Genomic DNA, 18,542 nt, shown 5'->3' with positions numbered 1-18,542 from the left:
CACCTTTCCCCTCATCCCGCCCAAGGCCTGGCAGAGCAGCTGGTGCATGTCTCCCTCATGGGCCTGAACCAGCTTGGGCCTGTCCTCTCTTCCTCCTGCTTTGTTTCTTCTCTCATCTAAAACTCTGCACTTCTCTCTCCTCAAATATGACTATTTCTGTTTTAGCCCCTGTGTGTGTCACACCTTCCTCACCTTTCCCCTCATCCCGCCCAAGGCCTGGCAGAGCAGCTGGTGCATGTCTCCCTCATGGGCCTGAACCAGCTTGGGCCTGTCCTCTCTTCCTCCTGCTTTGTTTCTTCTCTCATCTAAAACTCTGCACTTCTCTTACCTCAAATATGACCATTTCTGTTTTACTCACACCTTCCCCCTCACTATGTGCTGATGGAGCCTCTTTGGGCAGCTGCCTTTGGAACTTGCAGCAACAGGCACGAACTGAGGAGCGCCTCTGACCTCCAGCTTTTTGTTCAGGGCTAGAAAGGGTGTGAAATCTTTTATTTCAGTGAGAAGCTTCTCTTTCTTCTTGAGAATCTGAGTCCTGGGTGATTCCACCTTTCTTTGTCTTTCAAGGAAGGATCTGCCATGGCTATGGGAATCTTCTGGGCGCTCCTTTTGCTGATAGCAGCTGTTGATGTCAAACAGCTGCTCCTCTCCTCTGGAGAGAAGGGAATTGTTGGTGAGAAGGAAAGGATGGAGGAAATCCTTCAGAGGTTGAAGGAGAAGGAGGAGAGAATTCAGCTGCTACACCTGCGCTTGAAGAAGGCAATTGTAGACCTGGAAGCCAAGCAGAAGGCTCTGACCAAACCTGCACTGGCACTGCAGAGAAAGGTCCTACAGTGCATATGCAAAGTCCTTTGCTTGGTTGCCATCACTCTGTTCAGGCTCTGGGAATAGCATCTGACACAGTATTTGTGGGGAAAGCACTGAAAGGAGTGACCTTCCCTGACACCACTCTCTGTGCTGGGGAATTCACATCCAGGTGGACAGAACTGTAGCAAATCTTTGTTTACTTACAAGTTAGTTACACTACCTTTGAAATTACTTCAGTCCACTAAAAAAAACCACTTTGTACTTGAATGTATTAAGAATTTCCTCTTTTTTGTATCGGTTGCTACAAATCCTAGAGTTCCATTAATGAAATAAAATAGATTAAAGCAAAGGAATAAACTTTTCAGAATTATTTGCTTGCAACCAAACAACTTCATTTCACCTTTTGACTCTGGCATTTTCCTTGCATTGTCCATTACTGTTACAGGCCAAACTAGAAATACCATAGAAATTAGAGACCATGTTTGCAAACAATGCTATGGATGTGTAGCACAACTTTACTGTGCTAAATGCATGGGAACTTCAAAGATGGATCAGAAAGAGGTTATAGATATTTTGACTGGAAAGCAGGGAAAAAGCAGTTTAGCACTGTTTCATCCAGTAATAATGGAGACAGAATTGTTTGTTTAGAATGAAATCTTATACTAGCATCCAATGCCAGAAGAAATATAAGAATAAATAATAAAAAAGCTTACATGTTTACAGCTAATGACTTAATGATGACAAACCATTCCTAAACTGAACATTAAATCTCAAAACCATACCATTTTAGGAAGGAATTGTAGGAAATACTTTTTTCACTGGTATAAATAGATTTTCCTACCCTTTGCAGTTAAGAAAGGATTTCACTCCTTGAATGTATTAATGGACATTTTAATGCATACTGAATGCTGTGAACTTATGGGGTTTAGAGAACCACCACCCAACAGACTAGGGCAGCACCCAGGCAAATCCTTTTTTCCCATGGGTCTGGACTGACCATGCAGGTTGAGTACCATAATATGCCCTGCCCACGATTTTTTCTGAGTAACTCTTGTTTAAGGCTGTAAGCTTTGTGCTTTATTTCATATCAGAAAGAGAAATACATTTTTCTCTTTTTGCCCTACTTATCTATACAGATATTATAGAAAGCTGTACACAGCCAGGCTTTAATTTGTTTCTTAAAAGTTCTGTGGCTTTTCCATTATTGGCCACAATAATGTTATTCAGAACAGAAGACCAATCTAGTGGATATATTCAAGCAGAAATTTCAAAAGCTGAGCTCCACTCCTTGCTTTCCTACTAATATGAGTTTTATTACTTCCTGCCATCCTTCTCTCCTGCTAAATTCTCTTCTCTGCTTAGCCTAAGTGACACTTCCTTGGGTTTGCACTGAGCATTGCACACAGTGTTCTCATCTTGACTGGAGTTTCCAGATGCTACTGTAATACAATAGTGGAGAAAGGCAAAAAACTGAAGTTTTTCCAAGCAATCCTGAGGAGAGTTTTGAGGGTCAAATAGAAAAGGCAAAAAGGAAATGAACGGCCACTTTTACTACCATGGAGTTGATTTTGAATGGCAGACAACAGCTGAAGTGTGAAGAATGCCTGAACTAGAGCACTCTCATTAAAATATAAAATCCAAAGCAATTGGATTCTAAGACCTGAAATAGACAAGAGTTCAGGAGGGTCCTTCACAAGATTGAATGAGGTGAAGAAACAAATACAGCCCGGTTTCCTGGCAAAAGTAAAGATGAGTGGGTTAGGAAATGCACAGGTTGTTCATTCCTGGGAAATAATTCATTAGTGAGGACTTTTCACCTCACTGCTTCTCACAGCAACTCATAATATCAGGTGTAAAAGAGGAGCAAGGGAGGGAGCAAATCTGGCTGACAAGAGCCCCATTGCACAGGTGCCAATCTCCACCTTCACAAGGGAGTGAGTGAAAAGAATTACAAACCCCTGAGGATAGAACAGAGTGGCTTTTACACAGACTGAGAATATTACAAATGATGACAAAAAGAAAAGACAGAATAAAGTTTCCTTCCTTTTCCTCCTTCTTAGGGAGTAGAATGAAACAGAATATCTATTTATTCCTCTTTATTTAGCAAGAGCAGAGTTTGGATCACTGTCAGTGAATCTCTGGCCCAAATGAGCTATCCATGATTCCTAAGGACATGCAGGCTCCACATTCTGCAGTGCATTAAAAACAGAACAATGATGTTTTCACAAAAAAAAAAAAAAAAAAAAAAAAAGGCATCATTCTGGTGCCATTGCACAAAAATAAGCCAATTATCCCTCCTTAATTATTTAGCAATAAGAAATGCTTAGTGGCCATCAAAGAACCTGGAAAACAGCTAACAGAGTATAAAAGTGTAGTGAACACCATTGTTTTGCAATAATACATTCCAGATTCAATGAATTTGCCTGTGGCACCAGATAGGAATAAATGGATGTTTTATGGGAGTACAGTATTTTGCATTAAAAAAAACAATTAAAGGATGAGTGGAACTAGGATTTTGCCTCTTATAATCCCTTATGGTACCTCACAGCACATCAAGTAAATCGGATTTGAAAATATATCAGAAATGGAAGCAAGGAAATATTGCATCATATTAAGTCTGTTATTGTCATCAGCTTTAGCTAAAGAAATTTATTTCATACGAATTACTGTGAGATAACAGAATTTCCTCACAAATGGAAAATACATGTGTGAAATACACAAAAAATAAAGTTCCTTTTTCACTGAATATTCTTTTAGTTTCTCTCTTGCAGCCTGTGTTATGAAAGTAAGGACTTCATAGTAAAGAAAAAAGCTTTGTATTTTCTGATTAAAAATCCTCTACTGCTGCTATCATGTAAACAGAAAATAACTGACTTCACTGTGTAGAGAAGCAAATAAAGTAGATCCAGTTTTCTATTTGATTTCTATGTTCTACTGTTATCCAGAGTGCAAGGATAAATCAATTTAGCTTTATTAAAGGCTTTTCACCTCTTCATTAAATTGTCAAAGCACCTGCTCAACAGCTTTTCAAGCTTCCATTCTCAAGCAAGATATACTTTTCTGTAGCTGCCACTAATACAAAAATTCAGGCAGCAATCTCAGCACTAACTTGGTACATTGATTGCAAGCAAAAAGCTGGGTAATTTAGATTCTGCTTCTCACCTGACACCCGTTCCTGGAAGGACTCAAACAATGTCCTGAAACACAAATACTAAATTTAAAACATCTTACAGAGTTAATAATGTGTATTTTGGGCCACCTTTAACTTGGAGGGAAATATAGCTTCTCTCTCTAGTATCTCTCTCCTCCAAAAATCTTTATTTTGCTAAATTCTTAGACTGGATATTATCCAACTACAAGAAAAACAGCTGAAGCTTCATTCTGAATTCAGAAGACAGGATTGAATTATGTAATTCCTACCTGGGGAAAGATTCATCATTCCTCTTCAATATACCACAGAAATTAATAATTTGAATATAACACTCTTCAAAAGGCACTGATAGGTAACTGTGTTTCTCAAACTGAACAAGATAATGTCTCTGATTTCCTGCCTCTCACTACTGCTGTGTACTGAAGGCAAAGACCACACATTTCCAATGGAGAGCAGAAAAGAAATACCAATGAACTTATTTAAGGCTGATCAAAAAGCATACATTGAAAGCCATAAAGAAAGCATGAGCAAAACAAGAGCAGCTCACCACAATTTCACACTTTAAAGTTACATTCAATTCTCTGTGTAGGACACAGGGATGGGGGGAATCAATGCTACATGCTGCAAACTTACTCCAACTGGATCAGCAATAACATCATTAAATATCTTCTGTCTGTATTTTCTCAAATGTGCACTGAAAGCCAAAGTTGTGTGATGTTTTATCCCTTCCCACCTTTTTTTACACCACTGCAACCACACAGATTTCTGAACTTGGAAGTTTTGAGGGCTTGAGATATTCCAGGCTGCTCTATTCAGGTCAAAGTCTCATAGTGAGGTTTTGAAGAGCAATATTGATGAAAGTGTCATTAGTTCCATGAGACAGGAAAGGGATGAGACTATCCTCTATTCATGAAATACCACCTTTGTATCACATCACCCTCGATCTATTAAATGTATGGTTGGATTTTGCACCAAGCATAACCTTATTGGAACTAGATTTTCCTGTACTTCACAGCTGTCTGGAATGATAGCTGGTGATAGCAGAAGTGAAACCATGACAGGGCACACACAGATGAAGCCATTAAGTTATTTGTGTCCATACACCCACAGTTGAAATCAAATGTTATGGTACTTCACAGGAAAGAAACTAGCAGATGCAAGAAACTACAAATCACATTTCACAATCCAATTTATTACATCATCTATAAGTGGCTGGCTACTTTCTAAGCAATTTTGTTTCTCTCTTTCTCTATCCCATTCTCCTTTTTTTTTTTTTTTTCTTTTTTTTTTAAATCAGGTCATTTTTTTTTATCAGACTTAATTTGCAGCCCAATTAAGGGCACACATGTATGCATATGTGGCTACCTGTGGGTTAATACCTGGCCATGTATCTCCTCATTCAGATCATTAAGTTGTATTTTTAACATACTTTAACCTCATATTTCATTTGCTAGATATTTGCTGTTCACACATTTGTCTCAATAAATTCTGTTAGAACTATTTGCCTATCAATACATATATACATATTTATCCAGAAAAATAGGGCACTGATAATGAACTTAGGCTCAAGTCCCCAGTTTGAGGGATGTTTCTACAGGTAGAAGCTCTCAGTGCAAGATCTTCCTCTGCTGGTTTCAAATTATTAAGTGGAGCAAGTAAGAAACATCTTTATGCAGAGGTAAAAAAAAATACATTTACAATCACTACTATTCAAACAGAAGAACCACTTTTCAGCCAACTGTACTCAGAACTCCAGACAATTTGGGCTGCACCTTCAGCTTTGGAAAAACAAATGCAATACACCTTGATAAGCAATACTAGAGATTTTATTTCCTGTTTATTTAATTTGCAGACCCTAAGCTGTTGAGAAACAATACAAAATTCATTCAACTTTCTAACTTCACATTTCCTGAAAACTGAAGAGTTTCCCAAAGGAATGCTCTAGGTCATGCTGAATAATCTGTGTCACTCTACAATTGGTTAGGATATCCTTTAATAAGTTTTTTACATGTGGGTCCATGAACCACTTGGCTACCCCTTGCACAGGTGTCTAACAGTGACAGCATTCTGAGCTTTCAGTTTCCAAACAGCCAGAGAAAAAAGCTTGGAGAATAACCTTAAGGCAAATATCAACACCATTTTGCTGTCTATTAGCAAAAAGTTTTGCTATTTCTGACATAAAAGAATGCCTGAAATCCTAACATATCTTCTCTTATACAACTGTAGTAAATAAGTTCATCTGTATCACATTTATCTGACTGAAGTAGAAACCTCTGTCCTAATGAGCTGCAGGGATGTACACAGAGCTGTTAATGGGCTGTTTTCACCACTGATGCTCTTTGAGATATAAAACTAAACTCACTTCTAGTTATAGATTACTTAAGGACTTAAATTGAAAAGTAGCACTGTTTTACACAAAGAACAAGAGTGATTGGAGGCTCTTTATTGGTTCAAATAAAACTAAGGTTAATATACCTGCAGGAAGCAGGTGCAGCTCCTGTATCACATTTATGAAATATTATGTGTGTTCCAGCATATCCATTTCCTCTTTCCTGATTCATTTAATGCTGAGGTGATCATATTTGCCAAAGCATTTCTTCAGAGTATGAAACAGGTAGAGGCATATGAAAAGTGCAAAAGGTGACTTTGCCTGGCTTTCATACAGGACCTCCATGTAAGCATCATTTTACAACAGGAGAACAGGCCCAAGTGGAAGCACACTGAGAGGGATCCAAATAAAATGCTGAAGAGGGAGGGAAAAAGTGGTACAAGGCTCAAAACTGTGTGACCTAATTGAGGACTTCCAATGCCTAAAGAGAACTCAGAAAGATAGAGATTTACAAGAGCATGACAAGATAATGGGCTTCAAATTGAAATAGAGTTTTAGGAGAAAAATTCTTTACAGTGAGAGTGGTGAGGCACTGACACAGGTTGCCCAGAGAAGCTGTGGATGCCCTGACCCTGGCAGTGTTCAAAGCCAACCTGTCCTAGTGGAAAATGTTCAGGGAGTTGAACAAGATCATCTTCCAGGTCCCTTCCAACTCAAGACATTCTATGATTCCAACAGGAGCACAGTCTCCCCCAAATAGCTTTGGTTTTCTTTGCAACCTGTCTTTGTAAGCAATTCTAAGAAAATCTCAGCTCAAGTGTCCTTGTCAAAAGCATCGTGTACACAAAGTGGAAAGAGCAATAAAGCTAAAAGTTTCCATGAGACACACTGGGGAGAGAGAGAAATAAAGTCATGTGTAAAAAAATAAGTTCTACTCCACAAAGAGGATGGATCACTGGAAAAATGCCTACAAAAGACAGAAGCAAACAGAACACAAAGGCCATTTCTGAAATTTATGGAGCCCCATTTCACTCCTTCCAAATGTTGTTCTTTCTGGAAACACAAAACCATGCATAGGTTTGCTAGAAGAGTAAGCTGAAATCACATTTTCTGTGCTTTTGCACTATAACCAGTATATTAAATGTATGTCACATACATATTTTGTGTCAAATTTAAAAGGATAGACAAATGCTGACTTAAATTTTAATTGAAAGAATATCAGAACTGTCCAAAAAACCTTCCCTGTTTCTTCCACAAACACATACATGCACTGAGATTTACTGGTGAGCAAAGAGCAGTATCACTTTTTAGACACTAGAAAATTCAACAAGATTGTTGTGGAATCTGTTGAGGTATTTAAATTGATATCAAGCTGTTAAGTAGTAAAAAATCTGCAATTTAAGTACTTACTGAGCACTTTGCATTTGCAGCAACCTGAACTGCAGTAGAACCAGCCTAGGACCAATGTGCACTTTAAAATACCTTCTCTTGGACAGCAGGGCAGCTGTGCAGAAGTTCAGTCAGTTGGACTGTTTGTACATTTTACCAATTTAAAAAAAAAATACATTTTCAAAGTTGCTGAGATCAACCTCTCATCCAGCAGTTAAACAGAGAACATTCAGTACAATTCCAGCCCTTTGGAGCAGGACAAAATATCTTATTTTCTCCTGGCAGTAGCAGCTGATTGCTTTCCAGGTTGCTCCTGACACTTGAGCCAAGAGCAATAGGGGGTTAGACTAAGCCAGGAGTGTTCCCATCTAGAGCTTCCTGATTCACTCTCATGACACAAACAAAGCCCTTACACCTCCACACCGGGACTGTGCCACAGGCTTGAGGAAAGATTCTAAACGAGATGGAAAAAATTAGCTTTCTCCCTGAACCACTGCTGAGAGAGAGCAGTTTCTGTCAAAACAGCACAAAAATAAAATTATGAAGATACACGGCTCTTCCATAATTCTCCCTCCTGACTTCCTGCTGGTGCATTGAACTATAAGAAAGTGTTAAACAATAGTAGCTGTTAAGGATTGTTACTTGAAATCTGGAAGCCTGAGGACTTCAGTGATATTCTCAAAACTGAGAAACCAACTCAAACAACTGTGAATAAAGGACTCTTCACCACTGCAGACTGGACACTTGACATATTCAACAAGGTCACTTCCTTTAAGCCTTGAAGATGGTTCAGCATGGCAGATTTTATTCTTGAAATAGTAACTTTAGTATTTATGTGAATTCATTTTGAAACTTGGAATTTGAACTTTAAAAGTTTCAAAAATAAAGTAAAAAGTGTCATTTTGCATCAATGGCACAAAGCATAGAAATGTCTGGCCCAGAATTCAAGTTAGCCTGCAGACAAATTAAGACTCCCTTATTCTGGGATCCTGGCAAACAAGGTTAACAATCTGAATACACATCATTAGCTGATTTCACTGCTTTCCAATTAGACTATTGGCCTGCCCTTTGCTTTCATCCCTTCCCACCACCACAGATACCCCAGAGTTAAGTTGTGTCACACATAATGCATCAAAATCAAAATACTGATTCGTGCACAGCTGATACTGAACAAGATATTTTTTGCTCTATAGCACTTCCCAAAACTTTGCTTTCACTTGTTGTGTCATCACAGCCTCATCTACTTGGATACCACTGACAAGTTCTTCCTTTTTTCCTTCAATAATTTTCTCAGGTTTTCCCTGGTTTGCTTTTGTTTAATCTTTATCCTGACATCCATGCTCCTGACATTTAAGATATTGAAAAAATATTTCCATAGCTTTAGTTGAATATTATATTCTCGATGTAGAGGTTTTCTGTACTTCCATGATAGCTCTGGACCAAATTCAACAATAAAGTATCAATAATTATCAGAATGCAAAATTCAAATACTTGAAGCACAGTTTACATATGCAGGATAATTAAAATCTGGTTCTTTAGAAACAAGTAAAATATTACATATAGTTCTTTATGCATATTGCTCTAAATAAAACAATATCTACATTTATATGTGTATATATATTTTCACTTTACTATATTCTCTGAAATACTGTGAGAAGCAAAACAAAACAACTGGAATTGTTATCAGCCACACTTCAGCTTAATACTAAACTCCTGTTTGCACTCCAAATCCCTCAGGGTTAATATGAGCACATAAACCCAACCACTAACAGACATGAGCCAATTTAATGAGACCAGAAATGGGGTCACACCAACCAGCACATTTTTTTAAGATCATTATATTATTTGTCAAAAAGGGAAAATAACAAAGAAAAATATTTACAAAGTTGAAGCGTTGTCCTTATAGCTTTCTTAAATTTGCTCATTACAGACTACTGAACAACTGATTACAAGATCCTCCCAACCATCCCCAGGCAACAGTGAACCAGATTAAGAGAGGCCAGGCAATTAAATAAGGAACAAATTCCCAGGAAACGTGAACTGAAGAGAAAAATACTGTATTTAACACAGTATGATACTCATATTTGTCCTAAACTGCTGAAAAGACAAGTCATAGTAAGACCATTAAAATATCTTTAATGAAGGAATTATTTTTTTTTTTTTAATTAATTGTGGGAAAACACCTCAGAAATACCAAGGTACAGGTACCTTCTTCAGTCTTTGTTATGGCCATGATTGTGAAGAGAGTTTATTGAACTCACTACTTTGAAAATGATGATAAAATCTAACACATGTAAGAACAAGCAGGGTTTTGTGAACAGAAACACATTCCCTGCATTTAGTGGAAGCAGCTGTTAGGTAATATTCAGCATTTCCCACCTGCCAAAGCTCAGGAGGATGCTGCACCCACAGCAGCACAGCAAGGCACACAAGCCCATAACATAGTGCTGAATAAGAACTGTTTAATAAAAATATATGGAGATAGGCTAGTAAGGACTTCCTTTGTTTCCCCAGCTGAGGTGGAACACAAAGACAAGGGAAAGTAAAGAGGTTTGCCTGAGGCAAGAAGATTAATCAGCATGACACCCAGGAGAGAATCAGGAGGAATGCTATCTAGTGCTAAATCAAAGCTTCAACAAACCATACTGCCCTTTTGAAGAGAGACAACACCATCTTTTCTCACAATAAGTCAATAACTAATTCAGTGAACTTGATTCCTTAAGCTGTAGAATCCCTTCATTATTCTGACCATTGTTTTCAAGTTTCAGGAAGAGTTGTATCTCTATTAAGGAGGACAATGTGGTTCTTTTCCCTCTCTTAGCACAGTAAAGGGGAAGGTCCCTGGAATGCTTCAAAGCAGCTTGAATTTTGTACAGGAATAATATATTAGATATACTAAGCAAACAACAGGATTTCATCCTCAATTTCCTTCCAGGGCTAACTAGAATAATTCTAGTTACATTACCAATGTGATAATAACAGTAGTATGGCCTAACCGCTAAAAGGAGGGAAAATTTTGAAACTTTGGTTTCCATAGCATGCCATTTGATTTCAGCATAGTCTACCTATTATGGTAATAATTTAGACTTTTTAACTCCCTTAGCATTGACAGTTTTCTCTTTTAATTCACTGGTGGTGTCCCATGTGGTTCTCTGCCAAAAAAACCCAAATCATACCACTGTTTCCAATATTATGCCAGCAAGAATACTAAATTCAGACTACCTGACATATATTTGTAGTTGCATAGAAGATCAGTGTCTCAGTAAAACAAGTCAATAATTACTCCATATTGTAAAAGGAAAAGCAAAGACTGTCTTCACTATAATTTGCAAATTTCAGAAAGAGTTGGAAAGTAAAGAAGTCAAAGATTAGACACTGCAGGCTCTCTGTTTTTCTTGTAAAATCCAGTTTACAATAAGACTAAACCTTGCCATCCTGCAGACTGTAACTTCCAAGTTCTCCCCTGCATGACCAAATTATCAGAGCAGGACATGACCAGACCACCATGGTAACTTGATATGTCTATATAAACCATTATCACAATAGAAAATGGCAAAATAAAATTCTGAGTAAAAGTACTATGACGACAGTACAAATAAAATTATAATTTTAAAAATCCCATGAGCTTCTCATAGTAGATTTAAAATATCTTAAACCTCTAAGAATCCCTCTTGTTAGAAGGCTTCATAAAGCAGAAAAAGTATCAAATTAAAAAAAAATATAAGGTAGACTAAAGGAAATCAGAGCATTTGTGTCACTGCATCAGGCACATTGTTAGATGAACAAACAGGAAAGAAGGCTCCTATGTTCAAGGCAAAACTATTAAATTAACACAGAAATAACCAGCAAGTCTGTCTTCTGAAAACAGAGCACTCCAACAGAAACGGTGGCAGATGTTTAACCTGCTCAGCATCTGTTCCAAAACGTGCTACAGAAAAAACAAGTCTGATGAAGATGGGAATACAAGTAAACAAAGACCACAAACAACATCTGAGTTGTTTGAAAATTGTTAGTTTCCCTAGCATCAGTGAAAGCAGAGATCACAAACCATGGAGTCAAAGCCATAAACCAATGGCTAGAAGGGCAAGACACAGGGTGTAAAGTTGACAGGATTACTAACTTGATGCCACAACAGAAACTTCATGCAACACTTGAGAAGCTGCAATCAGAATCTGTCATCCATGCCTGGCAGATAAGGTAACCCAACATTCAGATAAGGTAACCTAACATTCAGGCACAGTCCTGTCACTGTGATTTCAAAGACATTAATTTGAGGGTTCACTAAAATTAATTTCTGAAAATGACACCAAAGCCTGAACACAAGATATTCACTGTGCAGACAGCAACTGCTTTTTCTCCAAGACACAAAAAGAGAAGAGCCTCCTCTGTAAAATCCCACATTTCAAAAATACACATTCTCAGAATAATAGGCAAAGTTTCTTCCATAATAAAGGCTCCACCAGCACTCCCTTGAGCTCTTTACAGTGCTTGTGTGCCACATGCTATGAAACACTACTGACCCTTACAAGGGATTCAGAATAAACTCTTAATTGTCTTTAAGGATGAAAGATGGCCCTTGATCTTTTAAAAGTATTTTCCAAGTAACAGCAAGCCACAAATATGAAATATCAAGTTTAATGAAGGAAAGGTCTAGTGAGGCCAGTCAGACAGATTGTTTAAATTCATCAATTTGTTCACATTTTAAAGTCACATAACTTCACAACTATTATAGTTGTCAAACTCAAATCTCCTCCAGGTTAAAAGCCAAAATTCTCTTGTGACTTCTACAGTTCAACATACAATATTTTACAACATAGCTCTGGGAAGTAGTATAACATATTTCTACAGCACATTATACACTAAATATAAAGATATAATGATAAAACTATCGGAAGGAAAAGGTTAGGAAATATCTTGCATTCTGGCAGACTTACAGACCCCAAAAATGCCCAAAGTACAAGTGAAATGCAATTATTTTTGCTGCTTTCTAGCTAAACTGCTGACCTACATTTTAACATCCTGAATAGAGGAACAGAGATATTTTACCCATGGATTCAAAGGGAAAAAAAAATCTGTAGAGTTCATATTCCTCATGAATGCCTCCAAATGATGGCAAATCAATAGTTGCTGCTTTACTAACATCACCCTTTGGTCTTAGTCAGCTAGCATGTCTGAAAATTCTTCCCAGAAGAACCATACAGATTCACAAATCTGTTTTACAGCCATCATCAAAACTCCATACAAACAACTCAGCTTTCAGTTTGGTTACAGGTACAATATAAACCTCTAAAGTCAAAAATACTTCATATTAAGGTGAGCTCCATTTCTGAAGCTTTTAAATTATTTGCTGAATTGTTGTAGGGTAAACTGAGTGAAAGGAAAATAATGCAAGGTCATTAAATGAGGCATCATTAGTGCCTTGAGCTATGCAATAACTGATTTTATTTCTTGTCACTAGAAGGTAATTTTATTGCATTATTGGCAAAGCACCCTCCTCTCTTCTGTCATAATCTATTCCTACAGCCTGTTGCAAAAGGAAGTTTTTCAAAGCACATTTTCAATTCCCCAGCAAGCATTCAATTCTCAAATGATTTTTAAAAACTCAAAGCAACAATTCACAGAGCCAAGTAAGAGCACTGAACTTGGAACTCTAGAAATTTTCTGCTCTAGCTCTTATATTACAAATAATTTGGTTTTTTTGTTGTTTTTTTTTTTTTTTTTTTTTTTTTTTTTTCCCTGGAGTTTCTTACAGTCTTCATCTGACAGCTTTGCAGGAGCCACAACGACAAAGTTCCTGACATAATCCAAATGAAACTGATCATAGGGAATGTAGGATTCTAATTAACAGGGCAAGATCTACGCACAGCAAGTAGTTTGTAAAATACAAAAACCAGAAATACAAACGTTGTTTTCTGCTTTTCACGGAGTTCTTGTTAGACAGGAAGTTCAGTTTGTAGACACAGGTGGGAAAAACCAGAAATACAAAGCAAATGCTTAGTTATCAGAAGCAAACACTGGAGGAAAGTGAAATAGAAAGAATTCAGCACTTACAGAAGATATCCCTGATCAGAAAAAGCATTTAAAGCACTCAAACATAATTTCATGATCAAGTATAACTGGAGCACAGTCTTAAAACTGAAGACTAAAAAGTGCTATTAAAAAAAAAAAAAAAAAAAAAAAAAAAAACCACAAGAAAAATCTTGTGAGAACAAGCACTAAGTGACAACAAACTGCAGTCACCACACAGATTGGAAATAGAAAAGTAAGAAGAACTGAGGTGGTTTAAAAAAATAACAGACCAGAATGAGAAAAAAGAGAACTTTTGTGTTTGTTCACATCCCTGGAAATCCTTCACTTGGGGATTCATATCTAAGAAAATAGGTAAAGAATAAGTAGATAATAATAATATCAAGGAACTGCCATGCAACCAAACAACTCACTGCCCAAAATTCAGGGCCAGAAAAACAGTGGCATCAAAACCTACAATCATCTACAGTATACAATGGGCAAGACATAATTGGATAGCTTAAGGAAAAAAAAAAAAATGTCTTTTTAGTCAGAATTCACTTTCTATGACAGGATAACAAAATCTCACTGCCTTTGATTCGGAGCACTGAATTGTATATTGATATTTTAGACACTCTATAGAGACCAATGGATGGATCCATTCTTGTCCTGACAGCCCCATATGAACACAATATTAAACACATTGAAAGGTTCTGCACATGTCTTACCCCTCGAAATACCTCTTTTTTTCAGCTGTATAGAGGCCATGTGAAGCACTAAAAGTAGAAGCAAAATGTAATGTGAATGGTCCATGAAATAACTCAGTTCCTGATCAAGTAGAAATCCTCTTACTGTATAAAGGTTGGGGGGTTTTTCCCCCTTTTGCTTTCCATTTTTTTCCCCCTTTTAAACAATATTCACTTCTGGGACTATAGACTTATCTGTTTTTCATCTCATATGTCCATATGTTCCATAAAGTTCTACAAATTTGTCATCTTGATTAGGCAGAGAAACAAGCAGAATCAATGCAGTTCTTGCAGTATAAAGTCCTGAAATTCTTTTGCTTCTTTTTCAAGTCATAGCTTTCAACAAACATTATCCAAATGCCAATTAATAGGAAATATAAGCAATTATTTCTTCCTTCTATTTCCTTGAAGGTTTCTGCATCCTTTCAGATAGCACTTCTATCCCCACCAGGCAAGCAGCAATGTACTCAACACAGCTGTGAAAAAACCTGTGGTGCCCAGCCCTTCATGGATGCTCCTGGAGTTCTGGAGTTTGCTATCTGAAAACCAGCATGCTATTTTAATCAATTCATGGAATGGTTTGGGTTGGAAGGGTCTTAAAAGATGATCTGGTTCCATCCCACCTGCCATGGGCAGGGACATCTTCCACTAGACCAGGTTGCTCCAAGCCCCATCACACTTCTTTTGATGCAGCTCAGGATACAACTGGTTTTATAAGCTGCTAGTGCATGTTTCTGACTCATATTCAGGATTAGGTTTTTCTTCAGTTTGTTTTGTTAATTTTATTTTGGTTTGACTTGGTTGCTGTTTTGGGGTTGAAAGGTTTTTATGGGGAAGAGGGGAAGTTGGTGGTGACAATTGTTTAAACTAATTTTGATAAAATATGATCATTTATTTAAAAAAAATAAATTGTAGTTATACTTTATTTCTCCAATTGCAGCCCTGAACACATAATCTAAGAAGCCAAAACAGCATCCTATTTCATTTTTGGTGATGAGTACTCTCTCTTTAGTTGAATGACTTCAGATTCAGCACTGTCTTAAGTTTATTCTTTCAATTTTGGATGGTAAACTAAAAAACCCTATGTCTACAATGACAAAAAGCTTGTGAAAACTACAGTTTTAACTCATAGAAAACCAGAAGGAAAATGAACTTTCATTACACAGGACAAAGGGCAGGGGCATAAGTGAAAGGTAGGTTTTATTCTAGATGTAAAAGACAATGTAAATGCTCATTATCTCTTATAAAGATAAGGAATATCTTATAAAGATAAGGAAAGGGTACTAACATTTTCCCAAAGTTACACTAAAAATAGCTATTTCAGAATGGGGTTATGTGCATCTGTAAGGAATACACACACACTTCACATGCTATAGTGAACTGGCCCTCACTGATGAAAACAGATAATTTTTATGGTCCTGTAAGCTGCTGTACATGGGAATACAGCTTTTGGAGAGTAAGCAAATTAGTCCTTTATAAAAGTGACCTATTTCCAATTGTTTTCTCTCCTAAGAGACAAAATCATCACATAAGTTCCTAACCCACTGAAATAGAAAATAAAATTTCTGAAGCAATAATTTGTTTTTCCTCAGGATACTGCATAGCTTTAAATACTGTATCATATCAGTCTAGATATCAGAGACAGCAGCTCTGACAGTGTGTTAGAAAACCATTAACACAGTGACTCAGTACTCTAGAGACTCCAACACAAGTTGTGATTTCCCATAAAATCTAAGGAAAGAGTGTAAACAACAATTCATGAAGCACAGAGACTTGGTTTAAGGCCCAGTTTTAAATTCCTTATACAGCCAAAATAACTTTACTCCAATGACCACTGCAGAAACACCTGGAATCTATTTTCACACTTATGATACACTTTTCCTATGGAGACAGATATTCTTGCTTAGGGACCTGCCTGTTTTTACTTCTGAAAGACTATAGTGTGACAATAGGTACAATAAAGAAATAATATTTGAATTTTGTTATTTTGAAAATGACATTTGGAACACCACAAATGGCCTTTTTCCACTGGATTTCAGAGGAAGACTACTTCATCATCACTACACCTTCAGAGGAAAACTGCACTCTTCCTCAGGATCACTGCTTCAATAAAACCACATCTGCCACTGCAGGAGGATGCAGCCACCATTTAATGGGACTGCTGCCAACACCCTGACTGACAGGGTGTCAGCTTGTATTCTGACTCTGTCAGTGGTTTTGTATACTGAATTTTATTTTAATTTTTCTATTAAATTGTAGTTCTGACTTGAGATCTCCCACTGGTTTGCTTTCAAACCAGCACATGGCAATATCAAAGTATCTGCTGGAAGACTGAGGTAAGGAAAGGCAGAGAAATATCAAACTACTGATGAAGAAAAGCATTGTATTTTGAGAGTGTATGTCAATTACAACTATAAGTTAATTACAATGAAGAATTGCAGTATGACCTGAAGAAAGAAGACTAGAGAAAAGACAGAAATTTAAATTTATTATTCTATTCCTGTGTTCAGCAGACTTCACCCTTCTTCCCCCCCTAAACAAAAACCAAAAAAACCCAGCTGTGACACATAATGACTGCAGGTTATTGTATTTTTTTTTTTTTTTCTTTTCATGGAACCTCTATTAGTCTAGAAGCAAAACTACACTACACAGAGACAGCTACTAGATGGCAACCAAAAGATAGATTTTTTTAAAAAATTTGTTGGTTAGGAGAGTCAACTCCCAACAGGGTACAGCAGACTGGAGAGATTATACCATAACCTTCACAATGCTACCATACCTACACCAGAACAAAGTCAAACATGCTAAACAAATTCATATGTAGAGCTTTCAGCAGTCTTCATAGAGTTCTAGTTATTTCCATCATGACTAAGAAGCATCCCAGTAAGTACAGTCACATTGCTACTGCAAACCTGGCCATCCAATTAAAGTGGGATGAACACTGCCATGATTTACCACACTCCAGGCACAGAAACTTCCAAATGCCTCAAGAAATATCTCAAATTTCCACATTCATTCTACAGATTTCATAGGAATAGTGCCTGAGTTCAAAAATGAGCTTTTAAGAATCCTCAGAGCCTCAAAGGAAAGTGCAGCTGCTGCCTCAGGATCACTGAGACACTCAGATCTGGATGATAGAGTGCACCACTTACCGCTGGACGGGTAAGGAAAGGGAATCTAAGTGGTCCTCGCCCTTAAAAGCCATATTTATCCTGTTCTTATCTGCACTTCTCCATAGGCTGGAATCTAGAAAGAAAACAGTCATTTAGTAAACCTAGGAAAACTCAGGCACCTTCAGCTCAGGCTGGCATGGTGCTTTCCTGCTCTTCTGTGGAGAGAGCTCATCAAAACCAATAAAAAAATCTCCTTTTCCACAGGTACCCCACAAATCCAGCAGATAACCAAGGCCATTAAATGAATTTCACAGCATAAACAATGTAGGGTTACATATTCTTGAAGATCCTGAGCTACTGCACAGGTCAGAGCCACCTGGGTTGTACATTTCTGAGTTAGCATTGAGGTGTTATTTAGCCTCATTTATTTTATATTAACTTGAATGCTAGAGGAAATCTATTGAGTGTTATAGTAATTCTTCATGTTATTGTGAGAAAGATTGCAAGTGAGGTCCCTTCCAACCCTAATTATTCTGCAATATTATTTCAGGGTTGTTAAAAGTACTACATTTACAGAAAGATCTTTGATTTTTAAGTTACTGAAGCATTTGACCCTTCCATGTTAGACAACTGCATTTTTTATACACTTTAAATGCTTCACACATCTTTCTCCTCCATGATTTTCCTTTATACCTAGCGACCAAGAGATGGATCCAAGCTTTATTGCACTAGGAAAAAAAACCAAGAAAGGAAAAGAAAGACTCTTCATTTTCACAAAAGGAAGATTTTTACCTCTTTCCCTCTTCTCTTAATTAGCCTCACCTTACATTAGAGCACTACCTACCATAGGTCAAAGCATATTCACAGCAAAAATCATAGAGGATTTATTCTACAAAAAAGGTAAAGTAATTTACACTCACACATATGGCTAGAAGAAAATTTGAGGCAAAATATTTGAAGGAAAAGATTAATCCATTACTCAGGAAGGAGGAGGAAATGGA

General features: G+C 37.2%; 1 protein-coding gene across 1 annotated transcript in view; it reads right to left on the bottom strand.

Annotated features, from left to right (window-relative positions):
- INSC (INSC spindle orientation adaptor protein) overlaps nucleotides 1-17,669 on the bottom strand; it is an 82,332-nt gene extending 64,663 nt beyond the window's left edge. The window contains exon 1 of the mRNA XM_056493004.1: nucleotides 17,581-17,669. Within this exon, the coding sequence (XP_056348979.1) occupies nucleotides 17,581-17,633 (53 nt within the window). The 5' untranslated portion in view covers nucleotides 17,634-17,669. The remainder of the gene's footprint in view (nucleotides 1-17,580) is intronic.
- Nucleotides 17,670-18,542: the final 873 nt, after the last annotated feature.

Source organism: Oenanthe melanoleuca, chromosome 5 (genome assembly GCF_029582105.1).
Source record: "Oenanthe melanoleuca isolate GR-GAL-2019-014 chromosome 5, OMel1.0, whole genome shotgun sequence".
Classification (NCBI taxonomy): domain Eukaryota; kingdom Metazoa; phylum Chordata; class Aves; order Passeriformes; family Muscicapidae; genus Oenanthe; species Oenanthe melanoleuca.
This window is presented reverse-complemented; position numbering and strand designations above follow the sequence as displayed.